The 18546-nt window shown below is 42.0% G+C and overlaps 1 protein-coding gene across 1 annotated transcript; it reads right to left on the reverse strand.

The window, feature by feature from the left end:
• Positions 1-1808: 1808 nt before the first annotated feature.
• Positions 1809-11172, reverse strand: LOC120789153 (single-minded homolog 1-like). Its single transcript, XM_040125698.1, has 11 exons — positions 10998-11172; positions 8928-9010; positions 8723-8812; positions 8412-8520; positions 7807-7892; positions 7281-7480; positions 6875-6981; positions 6540-6687; positions 3531-3687; positions 3024-3408; positions 1809-2551 (listed from the first exon to the last, which is right to left on the reverse strand). Exons 1-11 carry the CDS (start codon positions 11170-11172, stop codon positions 1809-1811), a joined length of 2283 nt encoding a protein of 760 aa, XP_039981632.1.
• Positions 11173-18546: the final 7374 nt, after the last annotated feature.

An 18546-nucleotide genomic window follows, 5' to 3' on the forward strand; every position in this document is an offset into this window, starting at 1 on the left:
TTTAAGGTTCCAGATTTATGTTTTCTTTTACTAGTGTTTTTTTTTTTTCCCAAGATAATTTAAGATGAAACTCACAAAAAATACATGGCCATTAACTTTAAAGATCGTCTGTACATTTATATTTTTTTTTAACCCACATCTATATGCCATGTTAGATTTATTTGTTTTTTGATAAATTGCTAAGTGTCTTGTAGCCCTGTGTGGGATGGGCCAGATGTTTGCATTACATAGAAATAAAGCCTAACTAACTAACTAACTTAGTATCTATATGTATATGAATATCTATATTCATAACTATACATCTCAACTATACATGACTATACATGTCCTGATTTTCATCATGGGTGAACAACATACACGCTCCAAAATATCTTTAGTATGTCTAAAAGAACAGTTATTGTTATTGTTTTTTATGAGGCAGCAGCATTATGTGTGTGTTGTCATTCAAAACAGCAGTGACGGCAGCAGCGGTAGGACAAAAATCAACACGGACAAAAGTTATTTGTTTCCAACTGTATTCAGATTTAAGAGACCTTTTAACCAATTAATAAATAATCTTGTCACTTCTTGTCCAAAAGTTAATTGTGTGATGATATTTACATCATAAATTAAATAAGAAACTAAAGACATTCAACATATTTTAGATAAGTTGGTATCTGTCATTTTAACCCTTTAGGCTGTCATGACAAAACAAAACAAAAACAAATGTTTTCTTCTTTTTTTTTTGAGAACAATTGCATGTGGAGCAGGATTTAAGGATTTTAAAGCATACTCTACATATGCTAACATGTTGGGTAAAAGTTAATTGAGGTAAAAACAGGAAAAATTATACTCTGATATGTAAACAATATCATTTTAGCCACAACTGTAAGTCGATACATACAATGCCTATATCCAGAGGCCGTGGGGAGATTACAAATGACTTGGTTTTGTAATCTCTCTTTGCACTCTAAGTGAGGGCATATCACATACACATTAAAACAGTTTAAAGTTGACCTGCATATTTTACACTTTTACATATCAGAGGCATTTCTTTTTTTCTGTTTTTCCACTTGATTTTTAATTTTTTTTTTTTTTACTTAAAACTAATGTTGGTGTATTCCAAACACCAAAACTAATTTAATGCCACCAGTAAAGTTTCTACTTGGACAGAAAGAAATGACACATACAGAAAATAGCCCACTGACAAATAAATACCAGGAAATATTGACATCTTACAAGAGTGAAATGCTCGCCTTTCCCATGTTGCACTTCATGTGTCAAACATTATGCTCTGTGCAATGGAGTTTTCAGGTGAAGGGGCAATGGAACAACACATTTTTCTTACTGCCTGTGGAAATCGTGTCCGGGGTCAGATTAACTCACATGGCCAATGATGCGTAAGACGTTTGGAACAGAGACACTGGCTTCATGTTTAACTAGACTCAAAACTTGGGTTGCCTTTGCAGGGAGGGGATTTCAGTTCACTGCCATTAAAATAACACTGTATTTCCATGTAATGGAGCAAACCTCCGCCCTGTGCCAGGTGGCGTACCAAATGTTAGTTCTTGAACACTAGTCCTTTTTAAGAGTTTTCGAAAATCGTCCGGTGATGTTAAAGAGAGTGTTATGATACACAGGCCTGATGAACAGAAATTGTGCTGAAGTAGCCAGAGAGAGCACATCTACCCAGTGCAGGTATCTTTCGTTCTTTTTTTCATTGTCTCGCCTTTTCCGTCAAGCACCTGGTCAGTGTTGCGTGTGCATACAGCAACACCTTACAGTAACATCCTCATTTAGAGAACAGGATCTGTCTGCACCAGATATCGTCAGCTCCCGTTGGTTATGATAACTGAGGTGGCCTTGTGTCCCTGCATCTGCTCAGCCTGCATCCTCACATGAGATGCCACTTCATACTGGACTCCTCCACAGGCCAGTCCCGAGTAACTCCGCAGGTTCTCTGGGTCATACAGGTGCTCCAGGGAGTACCCAGTCAAAGAGTAGGCTGCTTGCCTGTCCAGTGGCTGCCTCTCCTGGGTTGGATAGAGCAGCGGGCTCCCCTGTGGCTGTGAAGGGTGGGGGGACAGATCCGCCTGCATGTAGTCTTTGGTGAGGGAGAGGCCTGACCTGGGGATCCCGTCAGAGCTGGGGCTGCTGAGACGAGACAGAGAAGCAGGGCTGGTCGTGTTTTCGTCATTGTCATGGGGGCCCAGCACTTTAATGCCGTCCCGGTGATGGAGGCGCTCAGAGGGGAGGTCGATGCTGGGGGCTCCCGGGCCTCGACACACCACACTGGGCATGGTGAGCTGGGAGTGGTGGGGCAGTGAGGAGTTGAAGCACGGGCTGTGAGCCTTGGTAAGCCCTGAGACATCCAGTGGTGCCTTGTGTTGCTGCAGACGGCTCTCTTCCTCTTTAATCATCTGCTGCGTGGCACGAATCAGGGTCTCCATCTTGCTTGGCTCTCGAGGGCTTGCCCGGAAGTGGTCACCATGGTAACGCTCACCAGAATCACTAGTGGACCCACCTCCGTCGGGTGAACTCACTACACTGTCTTCATCCCAGTGGCCCCGTCCTGTGAGTTCAACAGCCACATTTCAAAACAGTGAAATAAATAAATTACATGGTGTTAATAAGTAATGGAATCCCTTCTGCCTACATTTACAATGTGTGTGAAAATTTTCTAAACAAGATTTGTATCTTATTTGTCTTCTCATATATTTTAAGTTGCTAAAACCACGAGTCTGTATTTGTAATGTGTACAATTCTGCTTTAAATAGATACAGAATTATGGTCTGTTAGACTGAATGTTTTTGCAGAAGCACAGTGGGGGTTGCTTCTTCGTTTAAGGATGTGAAATGTGAAATAACCCGGCTTTCAATTGCAGGCAATTTTTGAACAGATGGTAGCAATTGGCACATTGGCAAGAGATGGCGTAAACAACTTAGCATGTCCCATAATAACATTTGGAAAACAGCTACCAGGAGAAGCTAGGCCAGAGCTGTTTTCAGAGACAGATGGCTCTGGTCTCAACCCTAACACCTCACCGTGAACGGCTCCATGGTAGGATGTGATTTCGTAGCCTTCGCTGTTCTCCACCGAGGTTTTCGGCAGCGAGAGCACAGAACGTGTGGCATCCCACCACACCTCTCTTCCCGACTGGGGGGTTCCTAAGAAGTAGCGGCCGCTCTGGCATCGGACGCGGTCACAGGTGGTGGTATGGGGATGTGCTTGGGCATGGGCGAGATCTTCCTCGGATAGACCAAGGCTATAGCACAGGGAGCCTGAGTCCGGATACAGTCGGTAGGCACAAGATGCCTCTGCAGCCTCACCAGCATCCAACAGCTGAGGAGATGCAGAATCTGTCAGAGGGCTTCCTCCCCATTGGCTGTCTTGGTCTGACTCTGAACGCTCTGGATTGAAAACGGAAAACTGCTGGACGGAAACAAGAAAATCACAGTTCCGGGGGTTTGTGATTTGAATCTCTTTCTAACAATTAAGCGTGCACCGAGTCTCTTTCTTGATTTAGCTCTGCAAAACAGGCTGTTTATTACCTGGGGGTAGGGTGACACTCTGGCTTTGGCCTTCGTCTGGGTCAGACGTGACTTGCTGCTCTTCCTGTCCTCAGTGTGACTGTCGGCGTAGGGGAAGGCTGGCTTGCTGGGGCTCATTTGGTCCAAGGACAGCTGCATTCCCTTATACTCAGTTTCCCTTTTGATACAAACAAAATATATGTTATAGAGATAACGATAAACATTTTAACCTATATTTATCCAGGTTGTGACTTTTTTTTGCCCTGCCAGTGGCTAAATAAACCTTCTATCTGGGAATGGCAACGTTGGTTGGTCCACCACGATGGTCCAGACTAAAATATCTCAACAATTATTGGATGAATTGCTATGAAATTTTCTGTCTTTCATGGTTCCCAAAGGATGAAGCATACTGACTTCGATGATCCCCTGACATTTCCTCTAGCAGTACCATGAGGCTGACATTTGTGGTTTTGCGTGAAACGTCTCAACAACTAGCTGATGGATTACCGTGAAAATACGCACAAACATTCACATTCCCATCAGGATAAAGTCTAGTAACTTTGGCAATACCATGACTTTGCATTTAGCTCTGCCAGCAGATCAAAATTACCTGCAAAACTAATGACATTCCCATAAGCCAGCTGTACTTTGTGGTCAGCGCTAATTAGCAAATGTTAGCATTGGTAACTTGCTAAACTAAGATGGTGGTACGCATTATACCTGCTCAAAACTGGCATGATAGCATTGTCGTTGTGAGTATGTTTGCATTCCGTACAACCTCACAGGGCTGCTAGCGTTGCTGTAGACCTTAGTTTTGTCATACCAAAGTTAATCTCAGCCGCGCTTTGGTTCACATTCTTTTATGCGCTGTCTGCCGCAGGCCCCTGAGCAACTTCATTTAAGTATTGATGGTCATGCCTTGCTCGAGGACACTTTGAACGTTGTTGAGCGAGGGCATAGTGTTACTTGTTTACCCAGTTAATTCAGAACTTCTCGAACCTTTAGGCTAGCATTTTTTTTGTCCCAATAATGTGAGCACCTTCTTTCTTTCTTAAACAGTCCTGGTGGTAGCAGTGCACCAAGTGTGTAATCAGTAATTAGTCTGCAGCAGACGTCTTGGCCAATATTGAATATAGATAGCTGGACAGACATATTTTAGAAACACACTTTTTATAATGTGAGGACTATGAGAAGTGAAAACAACATTGAAGATAAATTCAAGAGATTAAGTCCTCCCACCTCTGAGAAAAATATGAGACAACTTGAATAAGTTAATCATTCTTTTTTCGTTATACAACCATTGCCAGAAAGCAACATGAGTAAATGAGCACACAGACATGCATTTGCCCTGACGCCATCTCTGCACTGAATCTCCTCTGCAAACATCTTTAAAAAAAAATCATAAAAAAAAAAAAAAATGCAAGACAGTCTTTTTACTTGTGTATGTGCATGCGGCATGTGCACCATCTTTGACATTTTAACCCACTGTCCTGTGGCTGAACTCAATCCAAGTGACACTGTCGAGGGAGTGAAAAGGCTCCTGTGTCAAGTGTTCAGCAAACATGAGCCTATTCTTAACTTATCACATCAACAGTATGTAATAGCAGCTGCCTGGCATTTTAAACCCTGTGGCCCATCCCTGACCCTGCACAGCCAGCCTCCTTAATATGACTCTAAATATGACCCTTTCTTTATGTACAACACCTTAGGGGAAAGGCTATGTTTGTACAGCCAGTACACAGTTTGAGTGTTATTTGCTCTTGCAGGTATAGTTGCGGTAGCTGGTTCTGCATCCTATCTATGCCCTGTCTGACTTATGTCTGAGCCAATAATGTTGGGCCTTTGTGCAAACTCAGCTGTGTTAGCTGAATTCCACCTCAGGGTCAATGTCAGAGCACCTCATGTCTGAAACACGCCACCAGCCAACCTCCAAACATGATTTATTAATAGATTCTTGTTGGGTTAAAATGCTGTCAAGGCAAGGTGATTGAATTGCTGTTTGTTTTTTTAATGTAGTTTTTTTTTGTGTTTGTGTGTGTGCGTGTGTGTGTGTGTGTGTGTGTGTGCGCGCGCGCGCGCTCTTGCTGCGTGTGAGCTTTTTTGGATACTTCTGCGTTAGACCTAATTATGCGTTTGGAAATTCACTGTCATTTTAATGTAGTTACTTTGTTTTCTCCTTACTGCATTGAAGAAATCAATACTTGGAGTGCTGCCATATGCATGCATGCACGCACGGAGACTCACACAAACACAACATCACACACACAGAAGGGGAAACACACACACACACACACACACACACACACACAGAGGCGGCATTTGGATCAGCCAAACCTAACAAGAAAAATCCAACATGTGCTACAGCTATGAGATAGCTATTGATTCTTAGTTCACCGTTTGATCGATTTAGCTTTCCTTACACTGCAGATCGATGGTGACAGTAGAGGTTTTTTGATGGGGTTGAACCTTGATGTTTGTCTTGCTGTCTCAAAGGGCCTTAGTGTGCTTTGTGCTCTCATAACACACAACTGCCTGAGCCCTGCAGCCGCAGTATTTGATGGATTTGTACAGGGAAGCTACAGAGGGATAAAGGGGAGGATTTCTCCAAGAGACAAAGACCCATCATATCATAGAGTGAGCTTCGAGCATGGATCATAAGAGTGTATGATATGATTTTACGTAATCTAGTTAAATGTTGAATGCTGTTCCCTCAGCAAACACCATTAAAAATGCAACAGCATTTACACTAGTATAACCCCATAAACCTTCTGTTATGATTATGTGGCTTGTAATTTCAGGGATTTCAGTCCAAAATGCAATAAATGTAATAACTTAATATCTGAAAAGTATGATTCAAATAAAAAAAATACCACCAGTTCATATGCATGAATGATACCTTTTCCATGAACAAATGTCTCAAGAAAGTATTTATAACGTAAGTATTATTCTCAAATGAATGAGTTTTTTCAGAGTAGCCCTCTTTAGAAAAGTTCCTCTGATTTCAGGGTGGAAATCTGTGGTGGGACTCACGTTAGGACGTAGTTAACACTGACAATACAGTGAGGTCTTGAGGATCGGCTGTTGTGGACAATTGTGGCGTAACTCTGGACCCAGACCCAGCCACCGTGCTTGGCCAGGAAACGATAATACTTAGTGGTGACTTGGCCCTTTACCAGCACTGACGGAGATAAAAGAAAGAAGGAGGAAACAGAGATTAACGTATTTAACGACATGCATGATTGTCTGCGATTATCCGCGCATGGTGGCTGCAGCAGGTTGCCTGGGCAGTTACTGTCTGACCAAAAAAAAAAAAAAAAAAACAACGGTCTGTTGTAAAAGCCTTATAGAGAAGGTTTGTAACTCACAGAGGTGATGAGCACAGCGGAGGTGGAAGATGTCACAGCTGTGGACGTGATGGTACAGAGTTTTCTCTATCAGGTCCTGGGGCTCGTAACCCGTCAGCTCTGCTACCCTGGAGATGAGTTTAGGAGCGACGTTAAAAACACGTTTTGTGATTCAGGGATACTTCAAATTCGCCTGCATTCCTGGGGGAAAATCTGATTGTAATTTGCAGGCAACAACCTTTTCCCCGGAGTAGTTTTTCAGAGCAATTTTTTTTTTTTTTTTTTTGGAAGCACCCTTTGGTTTTACAGCTTTACCATTAAGAATACAGAAATTAATGGACATTACGTTGCAAACAAATGATTTTATCAACTTGGAAATGCTGTAAGAAGAGAGAGGAAAGAGAAAGACGTGTACAGCACTGTGTACCTGGAGTCCAGGAAGATGAGCTTCATGTCCAGACTGGCCCTGAACATAAACATGTTACTGTGCAGTTTGATCTCAGTCACGGCGCTGGGTGGCAGAGAGTGTCCCACGGCCACCAAACCCACGTTCTGGTAGCAGCCCTCAAAAGGGGACATGTCCAAACTGTACTGACGGATCTTCAGGTAGCCACTGCAGTGGATCACCTGTGGGAAAAGCAGGGAGACATGCGGATTAGAAAAATGCCCCTTTTATAAAAGGGGTAGTAAATTATGTAGGAAAATTAACACTGCATCACAACAGGAATATAGAATTATTATTGTAATACAATATTATATAAATAGTAAAAAAACATTCAAATTATTACTCTACTGAACATATTTTATTTTTTCTTAGACAGAAATAAAGCAGAAGAAGATATTGATTTTTTTAAAATGCAATTATCAATTAATTAATTTCACTTTATTATTTTGTTAATTGATACAAAGTTAATCAAAGACTAGTTTGTAAGTGACAAAACCCGATTGTCTACCTTGTATCCACCACTGGTGAGGCCTGCGTTTCTCTTTGCCAGCACACATTTCATCCGCAAGAAGAAAGAGCGCTCCACTTCATATTCTGCGGAGGAAAAACATTTTGGAACCGGGCGATTTTAAATAAGAGTCCGACCAGAGACTCGCATATGAGGAGGGGGGGGGGCAGACTTAGAGGTTTTCTCTCCATTGAAACACACAGGTCTCACAGACCCCTATGACGCCCTTGCTTATTTCCAGCATGAAAAACATTTCATAACAATATGCAATGATTGCAAAATAAATGCATCATTTATGTTACATAAAAAAAATAGATGGATGCGTTGGGGAAATATCGAGCCGCTTAATTGTTTGGAAATGCATCTGTTAGGAAACTTGTTACTGCATTTTTAAGACGCACACCTCGGCGCAGTTTGTAGACACAGGCCTTAACATTTCATTTGTAACATCGTAAATTTTAATCACGCATGCTGCATTTATTTTAGCCGCACCGCCGGTGCTATGCACAACGGGTCGGAGTTAAATTGCAAACAGACGACATACATCTTTGTATAGAAAGGTTAAGAGAGGAAATGTTTTTTTTTGTTTTGTTTTTTTTTTTTACCTTGGACGAAATGAGAGTGATATGGCTGATGTGGCGTTAGGACAGCTGTCATCTCGTCGTGGTCGGCAGGATGGACGTATTCGTAAATACTGTTCCCAGTCAACTCTACCTGTTGAGATTAACTCAGGTAATTACCGGGCAAGGGCTGCTCTGATGGACGGGGTATTTTTATTTGCCGAGGAACCGCCAACGAGACTGTCCTCGTTTGTAATAAATTAGCTTTCAAGTGTAGGCTATCAGACTAACAGACATGCAGGGGGGGCAAAAAAAAAAAACACATGAATTGAATAAATGTGATTACACCAACGGACCTGAGACAGTCCTAAATGGACCGACGCTGTCTCTGAAATGTACATTATCTTCCCATCTGGAGCCACAACGAAGATGAATCCGTCCAACGTCTGCAAGTAAACGACACGGCTACAGTTACACTGGGAAATAACTGGCCACGACGCCCATATTTCCCTGTAGATGATCAATACCGGGGTTTTCGAATGCTGTCCATACGAATCATACCTGCAGCAAATGAGATCCCAGCTCCCGTCCGATATTGTCCAAAGATCTTGTTCGACTTGCGTGACCCCAGGCCTCCCCCAGACCTGGAGGGAGTCAAATGATACTGTTTGGCTGCTCTTTGACATTGTAATGACACCTTATGTATATTAACAATGCCAAAATATAATACAGTATTTCGTTAATGGTTATATGGTTATATGAGTCTACATGACTATAATAATAATAATAATAATAAATAATAATAATTATTATTATTATTACTGAAAAAGGTAGGACTTTCTCTCTCCCTGTCACACACATAAACACACACACACACACACACACACACAACCTCGAGCCAGAGGCGTGCCTGATTTATAAAAAAAAAAAAAAAAAAATTTAAACATTTAAAATATATATATATGTATATACATATATATATATTCAGTGTTAAAGCATTGACAGTGTCCCCTCCTGTCTCTCACATGTTGGACAAGCTGGAGACATGAGTTTACAAGCTGCACAGGCGTGTAACTAGTAACTAGTGTAATACAGGCTCAGCTGGAGAGATGACATAACTTTAACAGCCGGATAATATTTAAATTCATCATAATACCCATATTATAATTATTAATATTATTCTTAGCCTACCGAAAGTGTTTTTTTTTTTTTTTTTTTCTAACAAAAAAATTTGCATTCATAAATTTTACCAAAACAATGTCCTCCTTTTGGATTTTTTTTTTTTTTTTGGTCCACTACATCCCCCAGAGCAGGCCACTATTTTCAGTGTAAGTGGAACAAAGCAAGTAGCCTGGATTTCTCATTGAAATTCATTCAGTTTCATCAGAGATCTCATGGAGCCTGGGCATGGTCAATAAATTAGGTTTTCGTCTCCCCTGCTGTAAAAAAAAAAAAAAAATAGATAAATAAAATAAAAAAATAAAAAAAATAGGTCTCCGCCGACATGTAGACTAATATCATGCCGCCAGATGAGAGGTTGTAGAGAATGAGTGGCCTACAGCAAAGACGGATGTTTATCAGCTGAAGGATACAAAATAAAACATAAAAAAAAAATACTATTGATAAAATAAAATCTCAATTTTCTTTCCATGTTCTGTCTAATAGTGTTTTATCTTAGCTCCATGTCATGACCTGTCTGTTATATTAAGCATGCATGGCAGCGAAAACGTGGGCTTCTGATCTGATTTCATGGGAGATCATTTATAGCGTTATTCCTTACACGAGACAGGCTGTGTAAGATTGCGAATGTGTGTGTGTGTGTGTGTGTGTGTGTGTGTGTGTGTGTGTGTGTGTCTCTCCTGCTTACATGGCTTTAGGTGATTAGAAGCCTTGCAGGGCCTTTTTTTTTTAATAATTGGTACATCTTGTTCTCAGTCACGCAGTCAGAGACGCCTGCGGAGACCTGTATAAAAGATGGTGGCAGATCGTCTCCTTTTGGACACGCTGAATTAAAAACGACCATAATCCATTTGTAAAGACTCCCTGTAGATCAATGAGGAATCGTTATGATATTCCTATACAATTTTCTGTGTGGTTTAAAGTGAGCCTGTGAGTCCTCAGCGTGGGTATAGTAACACTACATACATTTCATTTCATTTATTTTTTTTAGTCTTCCATAACTACAAAGTTGTTAAGAGCTAGAGGGATTTCGGACATTATTAATAACCATAGTATTTGTTTTTTTATTTGCACTAATCAACAGATTAGTAAGGCCTCAACTAAAATATATTTTTATCGTGGTTATAAGGGATGTTGTAAGGGAATAATTCCGAGTCGTGGAGTCTGGATTTTATGTTACTTTTCATGTACTGTGATTTTTCTTTTAATTATCAATGCGTACTATGGTTTAAAAATATAACTTTCGCCAGACTCTGTGATCCTAACCTCTGCAAATACGCTGGTCCTAATTGTTTTGTAAGTTAATTATATATATAAATATATAATATGTATATAATATGAATAAAGTCAGTGTGTTCTTTCTAAACTGAGCTCCACAGCTGACAGGAAACATGTCCCAAAATAAATAAATAAGGGTTGAAAGTGGTGCGTTTAAGTGGGCTAATCGCTCACCCTGAGGGAAAACAATTCTCATCTTCAGGTAACTCGTTGTCAGCCTTATGATGGAAGCTTTGTCCAGCTGAGAGGTGATGGCCGACGGCAGAGGCAACATTTTGGCCAGTTCGTAAAATTCACTGTTCTCCTTTTCCCGTCTAGTCCTTGCGGCCGTTTTGGATTTCTCCTTCATCTCGGAGCCTTTTCACTGTATCCCTCCTTGTCTGAGAAGGCGGTGGTCATTCAAATCAGCAGTTGGACTGATTCCTCTCCGCCTTGTCTCCCCTTCATTGTGCGTGTGGTTTTTTTTTTTTTTTTTATCAACTAAAACAAAAACAAACAAACAACCAAAAAAAAGGTCCCTTTTTTAATATAAACAGTTGAATCCGAAACGTGTGAACATCCCCGGTAGCTACTCCTGAGGGTCAGTGAAACTTCATCTGGCCGAAGTCGAACCTCCCCGCTGCAGCCGCTGGCCTCCATCCATGACCTGCAAGACACAGAGAGAAAGGAGCTCGTCAGCGCTGTGTCCAGGAGGAGAAGCGCCGCTGCATTGTTTTTGATCCGCACAGGCCCACGTTTGCACCGCGACCGGACATGATGCAAGTGTCGCCTGGGCTTATTCTGATGTCTGCCAGAAGCAGGCCGGCGTGTCAGACGGAGCCGACTCCGGGGGAAGGGGGGGAAAAAAGAAAAAAAAAAAAGCGCTATAGTCTCTGATTTTTTTTTTTTTTTCCCATCACTCGTCAACCGAAACAAACGTCCAACTTAATGAGGAAGACATGCGGCCAGACAGGATGCCCGCGGCTTTCAACAGCTACATCGAGACGACAGGCAGCGGCAGCGGCCGCAATGTGAAAACGACAGATTAGCAGCGAAACCAAGACAGCAACAGTTACAGCAGCCAAATATATATATATATATATATATATATATATATATATATATATATATGTATGAATGCAACAGGAAACAATACGACTGACGATTCCAACACAACAAAGCAGGTGTCATTTAATGCCATGAAGACGCATTTAAACGACGTCCTAACTGTAGATACATGCATGGTCTTAGATGGATACATGTTGATTTTTCTGTTCACTTTTTTCAGAAGACAAGCTCACCCCACTGGTCAATTTTCTTTTCTCTCTCTCAATTGTTTTGGTGGAGGGCACGCTGCAAACATGTCCATCTAGCCTCTTTAATGTTTCTCCTAAGATCGATTAAAAAAAAACAAAAAAAACCCAAACAAACAAAAACAAAAAACAACTCTGCCGGAGAGATGGAGTGAAACTGCTGCTTCGGGAATCAGGTGAATACAGGGGTGTTTTGAGGCATTATATTTCTGGTCACTCCGGCAGTATCAAGGAAATGACATTTGATCCAACACAATTCCTGAAACGTGTGCGAGTGCCTGTGGGGGGGGAGAAAAACCAAAAAAAAAAAACGGCTGTGACATAATATCACCTCGCACCTTTTTTTTTTTTTTTTTTTTTTTTTTTAAGAAAATCAAAAATCTGGAGACCCAGCACTAGCTGACAGGCTCGCCGAGACAGATACATTTGCAGTATTCCTACCCGCGCTGAGATACACTGTATTTTCCTACATCTGGATCGATCCCGTGGCCTCACAAGGCAGCCTGCTGGGAATTTCACCTGTCATGAACCGGGTTCGCCAGTCGTCCCGGTTAAGTTTGGTCTCGGCTCCTCCTGGATTTCCACCTGGAAAGGCGCGCGGGCCGTGCGCTGCATACACCTCTCCAAATTATACGAACGCGCAACGAGTGGCATTCGTGCCCAACAAGCCTCCTCTCCTCAACTATCTCAATGTCCCTCTCTGGAGCAGCTCGGGGACCCGCCCACCTGCTGCCCGCCTCGCTCCGATTGGGTGGAACCGTTGAAAGTCATCCGACGATTGGATGCTTACCGTGGGCGTCCATTTGATACGGCAAGGTATGCCCGGGCACTTGGCCGTGCCCGGAGCGAGCTTGGATGTGATCTTGTTGTGTTTTTGTCATTAGCCTGGAGATCACGGATCAAGCTGGAGAAGAAAAAGAAAAAAAAAAAAAAAAAAAGAAAAAAAAATCCCTATAAAATAGAATAGCAAGGAAATGTTCTGCAGGTGAGAGGCCAAATCAAAGCTCTGAAGATCTCCAGTGGGTGATTATTTAAGGAAACTATCCAGAACAAAACAAAAATCAGTTGTTATTCCGGGGGGGGAAAAAAAGGAAACATTCCTTCATTTTCGTAATTAAGTTGGGCAATCGTCGAGCAGTTTTCAGCAGTTTAGGCTAATTTAACATCTAGAATCAGAGATTCCTCGATATCAACATCGACCTAAACGGAAACGGGTCCTTTTATTCCATCGGAAGATATTAAATAAATCCAGAGAGTTGTCACCATGGCAGAAGTATTTTTTCATTATTCACTGGGCAAAACGCACCTCCCCAAAGATCCGATAGATCATTTGGTGAAATATGGACGAGAGATGCAAGTTAACTAACGGTTTTGGTAAAAGCAACACCAACGCAACCGAGGAGTAAATAAATAAGTGTGTCAGTGTTTTTGTTTTTTTTTGTTAAATCAGTTAATGCTCTCCTCGTGCTGCTGCTGTTAGTTACCTGGGCCTCAAATCCTCCCCTTCGCCTTTTCAGCATCACAGCACACAACACACGGGGTGGTTTCGGCCATACTGTGCGCGCGGCGGGGCCAAAACATTGACCCGTTCACACGTTTTCACTGGTTACACTACATTTCCCCCTTTGTTTTTTCCTGGATTGCACCCAGAACCCTTTTTGGTTCAGAATTTCTCTGCATTTAATTGTTGATTGTACCTAAAAACGGATAAGCTGTTCAAAGAGAAATTAGGTCCCGCACGCTCTGAAGTGCAGAGGCTTTGTATTTAGTCTTAAACTTTGCATTTGAAATTGAGATCTTGAGCTTGAATTTGCATGATTTTCCTCCGCATGGAAACCACTGGACTCGATAGTCCTAATTTACCCAAATTTACTCTCTAATCAAGTTAACCCGTTTTGTCTCGAGCTATTTCGGAAGTGGAAATTTTTTTTTTTTTTTTTTTTTTTTGTTTCTTAAAAGCGAAAACCCGGCTGAGAGAGCGCTGCTCCGCGTCCAGTCCTCGTGCAATAGTTTGGTGTCCGTCAAAAACACGTTTATCGGAGGATTAATTTCCGTGGTGTGAATCAAATGAGAGCGCCGCGGCGCATGTAGTTTTTTAATTAGATACCAGGCGCTCAGATGGAGGAGGGGGGCCTGGAGGGATGGAGGAGAGCGTGTGTGAAGGGAAGGGGGGGCTAGAGCAGCGGGCGCGATGACGGGGGCGCGGACGCATGACGGTGAGCTCATTACGCACATAATTAGCCCTTAAATTGATGCTGCATCCTGCCATAATTGGAGATTCTCCTGCTGCCTGGGAACAGATTTCTCTCTGCCTTCTTCCTTTTGTGTGTGTGTGTGTGTGTGTGTGTGTGTGTGTGTGTGTGTGTGTGTGTGTGTGTGTGTGTGTGTGTGAGGCAGGGAGGGAGAGGGAGAGGGAGAGTCTGACTAAATGGATTCTACTGGACTATAAAATTAGTGCTACGAGGCCATACCTTTCTATTATTTTCTCCTTTCTGACAGATAACAACAACAAATTGGCAATTAGAGGACAGCCCGAGATGCTGACTGATCCCAGGTTCTCCCTTTTCTGAAGCAAAAAACATGCCACGGCACCCCTGGCAGCTGATGCGTCTAGAGGAGGTATTTTCTGTGAAGTCTTTGAAGTTGAACACAAGCTCTCAGATCTCTCCGACATCACTTTCTGTGACGAATCCCTCATCACTGGCTCTCATTTCCTTCCTATTCTGTACATGGCCCACCCACAGGTCGGAGGTCACCATGGTTTGTTAACTTCATAGATCCTTCTCTATGCAAATGATCTGAATTCCATACCTGTTGATTTGTCTTCTTCTTCTCCAAAAAAATCTGCTCTATCTTGTCGCACGTGGTTCTCTAAACGTGTGTCGGCAAACAAAACATTCTCACAAGTAAAACAAAAAAACCCTCCTCTTTAATGGAGATTCAGCGCCCACAGTTCAGGCTTAAAGCAGCTTCCTGTCAGCCGTGCCCCCTCTGCAGTGACTGACAGCCTGTCAGGGATTGGGAAATTCTCTGAGGGTATGAGTTCTGAGAGGCTGGTAGAAGATTTACCCTGCCGGACCTCCTGTTAATGCCCCACCACAGGCTGTCACAACAGGGGAGCTCGCTCCGGTGTCCTTCCAAACCTTCCCTCCCCGCCAACCCCGCGCCTCGCCCGTCTTTCCATTTTTATGGTGTTTTTACAAATCACGCTTCGCCGTGGGAAGCCAGGCCTGAAATTCTCCCCGGCGTGAAAAATAAAAAAGGAATGGGAGGGGGCAGGTTAGTGAAGGTTATTTAGGGGAAGGATTTGAGGAAAAGGTGGGAAGGAGGTGAAAGGATGAAGGTAGACACTGTCAGCAGTTAGGAACTCGGTGCATCATTTCTTCTTACGAGACCTGGTAATGACACTGGATAGGTTTTTTGTGTTTTATGATCAGGGTCAGCGATATGGTTATCACTCAAATAAGAAACTACCCCTGAGCAAGGCACTCAAATGCAGTGAAATAAACATTTGCTCACTTACCTCTAGTGGTTATCCTTGTCTGGATAAGTGATTTGACATTTAAAGACTCAGTACTTGATTCCTGTACTTTCAGTTATTGTCATTTCAGTGTAGTTGATATGGACTTGCTGTGGTGAACTCAAAAAAAAACCAAAACAAAACCAGAGACCTCACATTTGATAGTTTTTGTTTTGAAGTCTTAGGATATCCATCTCAGATTTTTGTTTTGCCTCTAAATACAATGCTAGTGAATGAAATTTTGTTTGTGCCGTTTACACACTGATTTAGCATTGGCTTTATAGCTATATGCAACTTACGCAGTAGTACTCCCCAACACCTTTAAACAGATTTGATGTATGATATGTGGATTATCCCTTTAAAGCCTACAAAAACTAAAGGCTAACATATTGTTAAAGAAAAACTTCACTAGTTATTCAGGATAATACACAGACCTTGCTGGGTACATTTTTAATTGGAAATGATTCCTGAGAACTGATGTGAGGTCTGCCAAAAAGTATTTTGTTGGGGAACTAGATGAAACCTGGAAGACAAACAATGAGCAAACATTGACGTCATGAACAGAGTAAGCTGAATTTGGTCATTTTTTCCCTTAAAAGGTTCCTGCTTGGCAGCTGACTGACAGGTTTCAAATGCCGGAGTTTTCTCACCAGTACCTAAATGTGTCAACTAGAACAGTCCCTGCTCCGCAACACACAACAATAACATATCCACTCAACGAAGTCTCAAGTCTCTGCAAATTGCTGCTAATTGTGTAGTTATACAGTGTGTTGAAATCATAATTTTCTGAAAGTTTGAAAACAAATAAAAGATTAGGTTTGCTTTGGAAAATGATCCGGATTAATGTGAAGTAAAAACAGGGGCTTAAACATGCAAAACCAGTACGATTTCGTAGGTTTTAAAATTTACAATGACCTGACCGTACCGCCCTATGTCGTCCATGTCCAGTAGTTTAATCCGTCTGTGGACCCATGCTGCTATGGAGATGCACCTCTGTATTTATAACCTCCACTTCCTCTTTCTCTGATATTTCCTCCTTTATAATCTAGCATATAACGTCATCACGGACTAATAAACTGCCAATACAGAGTCAAATAAACCTGATTAGATGTATCGTACAGTATGCATTGGGAGTGAGAATGGCGTAAGAGACATAGTGTCTTTACATATGTGGGAGAGACATATGTAAAGACACTACAAACTGTACGGAAAATTCAGGAAGAACTATGGGGTCTAACAGGAGTGAGTACATGTGGTAACAAGATGTTAAAGAGAAGATTGAAAAATAACCTGACAGTCAATTCTAAATGTGTTAGTAAAAGATTTCACAGAACGAGTGAAAAGCAATGGGACTGAGGCACCATGTTGTGTTACACTCTGTGCTCCGAGATTGAAACGGCTGGGCATATGTAAACAGGCTGCATGTTTGACCAAGATTTGCCAGTTGTGTTTTCTGTAAGCTATTACTGACTCTTTGTGTTCTGTTTTCCCTAAAAGACTGAGATATTTTTCAGTGCTCCCCGCCTTCTCTAGCTGTTGGTTTTCAACCAGCCATTTTATTTGGAAGGGATGGCTTGAATTTTTTTATTGTGTCCTATTTTAGAACCATTAACAGTGTCTCATTTTCCCATCAATTCCTGCTCTCTGTGTCTCTTTCTGCCAGGCCCTGCACTGAGCCCATCTGCTGTGTGCAAGCGTTAATTAACCACACTGCCATTTCCTCTGTGCGCGTTGCGTTCGAAGGTGCTTAGAGTGCACGAGTCAGCCCCACAAGTTCATCAAAATGCTAATTCAGCCCAAATTAAAGTTGTGATTAACATTACACAGTTTCCTGTGCAGACAAATTGATCCCTCCACGAGCTCCCTCACTCTTCCTTCCTTCCTCTCTCTCTCTCTGTCTCTCTCTTTCTCTCTCTCTCTCTTTCTTTCTTTCTCTCTGGGCGATGAGTGTCCGGGGAGAGAGAGACTTTCCTCTTGGGTCTCCTTGTGATCATTGCCAAAGTGGAAGAAAAACAGAAACAGTCCCACAGATGAAGCTAATGTAAAGTAAGATTTTCTGCCTAAATACTACCAGTCTTCTTCATAACGTAAATATAAGTCTTATAGCAGAGCGTTGCATTTTCTCCCATAAGATAATATGGGTTCCCATTATCTTCACCCTCTCCCTTTCAATACTTTACATGCATATCAAGCCCTATTTGTTGTGTGAGTGTCTTGTACCTGTGGGTATGCTTCTGCCTTGCCTCAGTGTGTACATATGTGAGAAACCAATAAGCTGTAGCACCGATGCTGTGACACATTTCTGACTGTATTTACCCTGCTCTCCAGCTGCCTCTGCACCTCCCAGCACTGACAGGACCGTGGAAACAAGGCCCTGAGAGGTTAAAGAAAGTCCCATCAAAATAACAGTATTTTTTTTTTTTTTTGCTCAAATCAAACTGTGTTTAATTTTGTAACTGCTTCTATTTGCTTTTCATGTTTGAACTTAACCACAGTGACTTTTACACATTCACACATCTCCCCCTGTCATTAAGCTGTAAAATGTTAAAAAACAAAATAAATTTGTGATGCTGAAAGAGGATTAGTGGCGTCTCTGGCAGGTTAGTTGTGCTAATTCATGAGAGCAAATCAGCCAGCCATATGCTCCTGGTGCAACAGAGGTGGTGCCATATGTATTTTTGTTAAAACAACAGCAGTTTGACATTCCTAATGGCTAAATAATAATGGGACGCTTCTTAGGGTGCATACTGTACCTACACACACTTACACACGCGCACACGCGCGCACACACACACACACACACACACACACACACACACACACAGACACACTCTTACATTCATGTTCAAATAAATGCAAATGCATATTTTCGCAAACATTTTGCCACAACAGGAACTCTGATGATGTTGAT

Source organism: Xiphias gladius, chromosome 4 (genome assembly GCF_016859285.1).
Source record: "Xiphias gladius isolate SHS-SW01 ecotype Sanya breed wild chromosome 4, ASM1685928v1, whole genome shotgun sequence".
Taxonomy (NCBI): domain Eukaryota; kingdom Metazoa; phylum Chordata; class Actinopteri; order Istiophoriformes; family Xiphiidae; genus Xiphias; species Xiphias gladius.

What these genes read in the sequence shown, in the direction of transcription:
- LOC120789153 (XM_040125698.1), bottom strand. Translation starts at nt 11,172, where the DNA reads ATGAAGGAGAAATCCAAAACGGCCGCAAGGACTAGACGGGAAAAGGAG. An exon ending in CTCATCTTCCTGGACTCCAG is followed by an intron (nt 6,982 to 7,280) that starts GTACACAGTGCT and finishes ACTCATCTCCAG; the next exon opens with GGTAGCAGAGCTGACGGGTT. An exon ending in CTACCATGGAGCCGTTCACG is followed by an intron (nt 2,552 to 3,023) that starts GTGAGGTGTTAG and finishes TTGAACTCACAG; the next exon opens with GACGGGGCCACTGGGATGAA.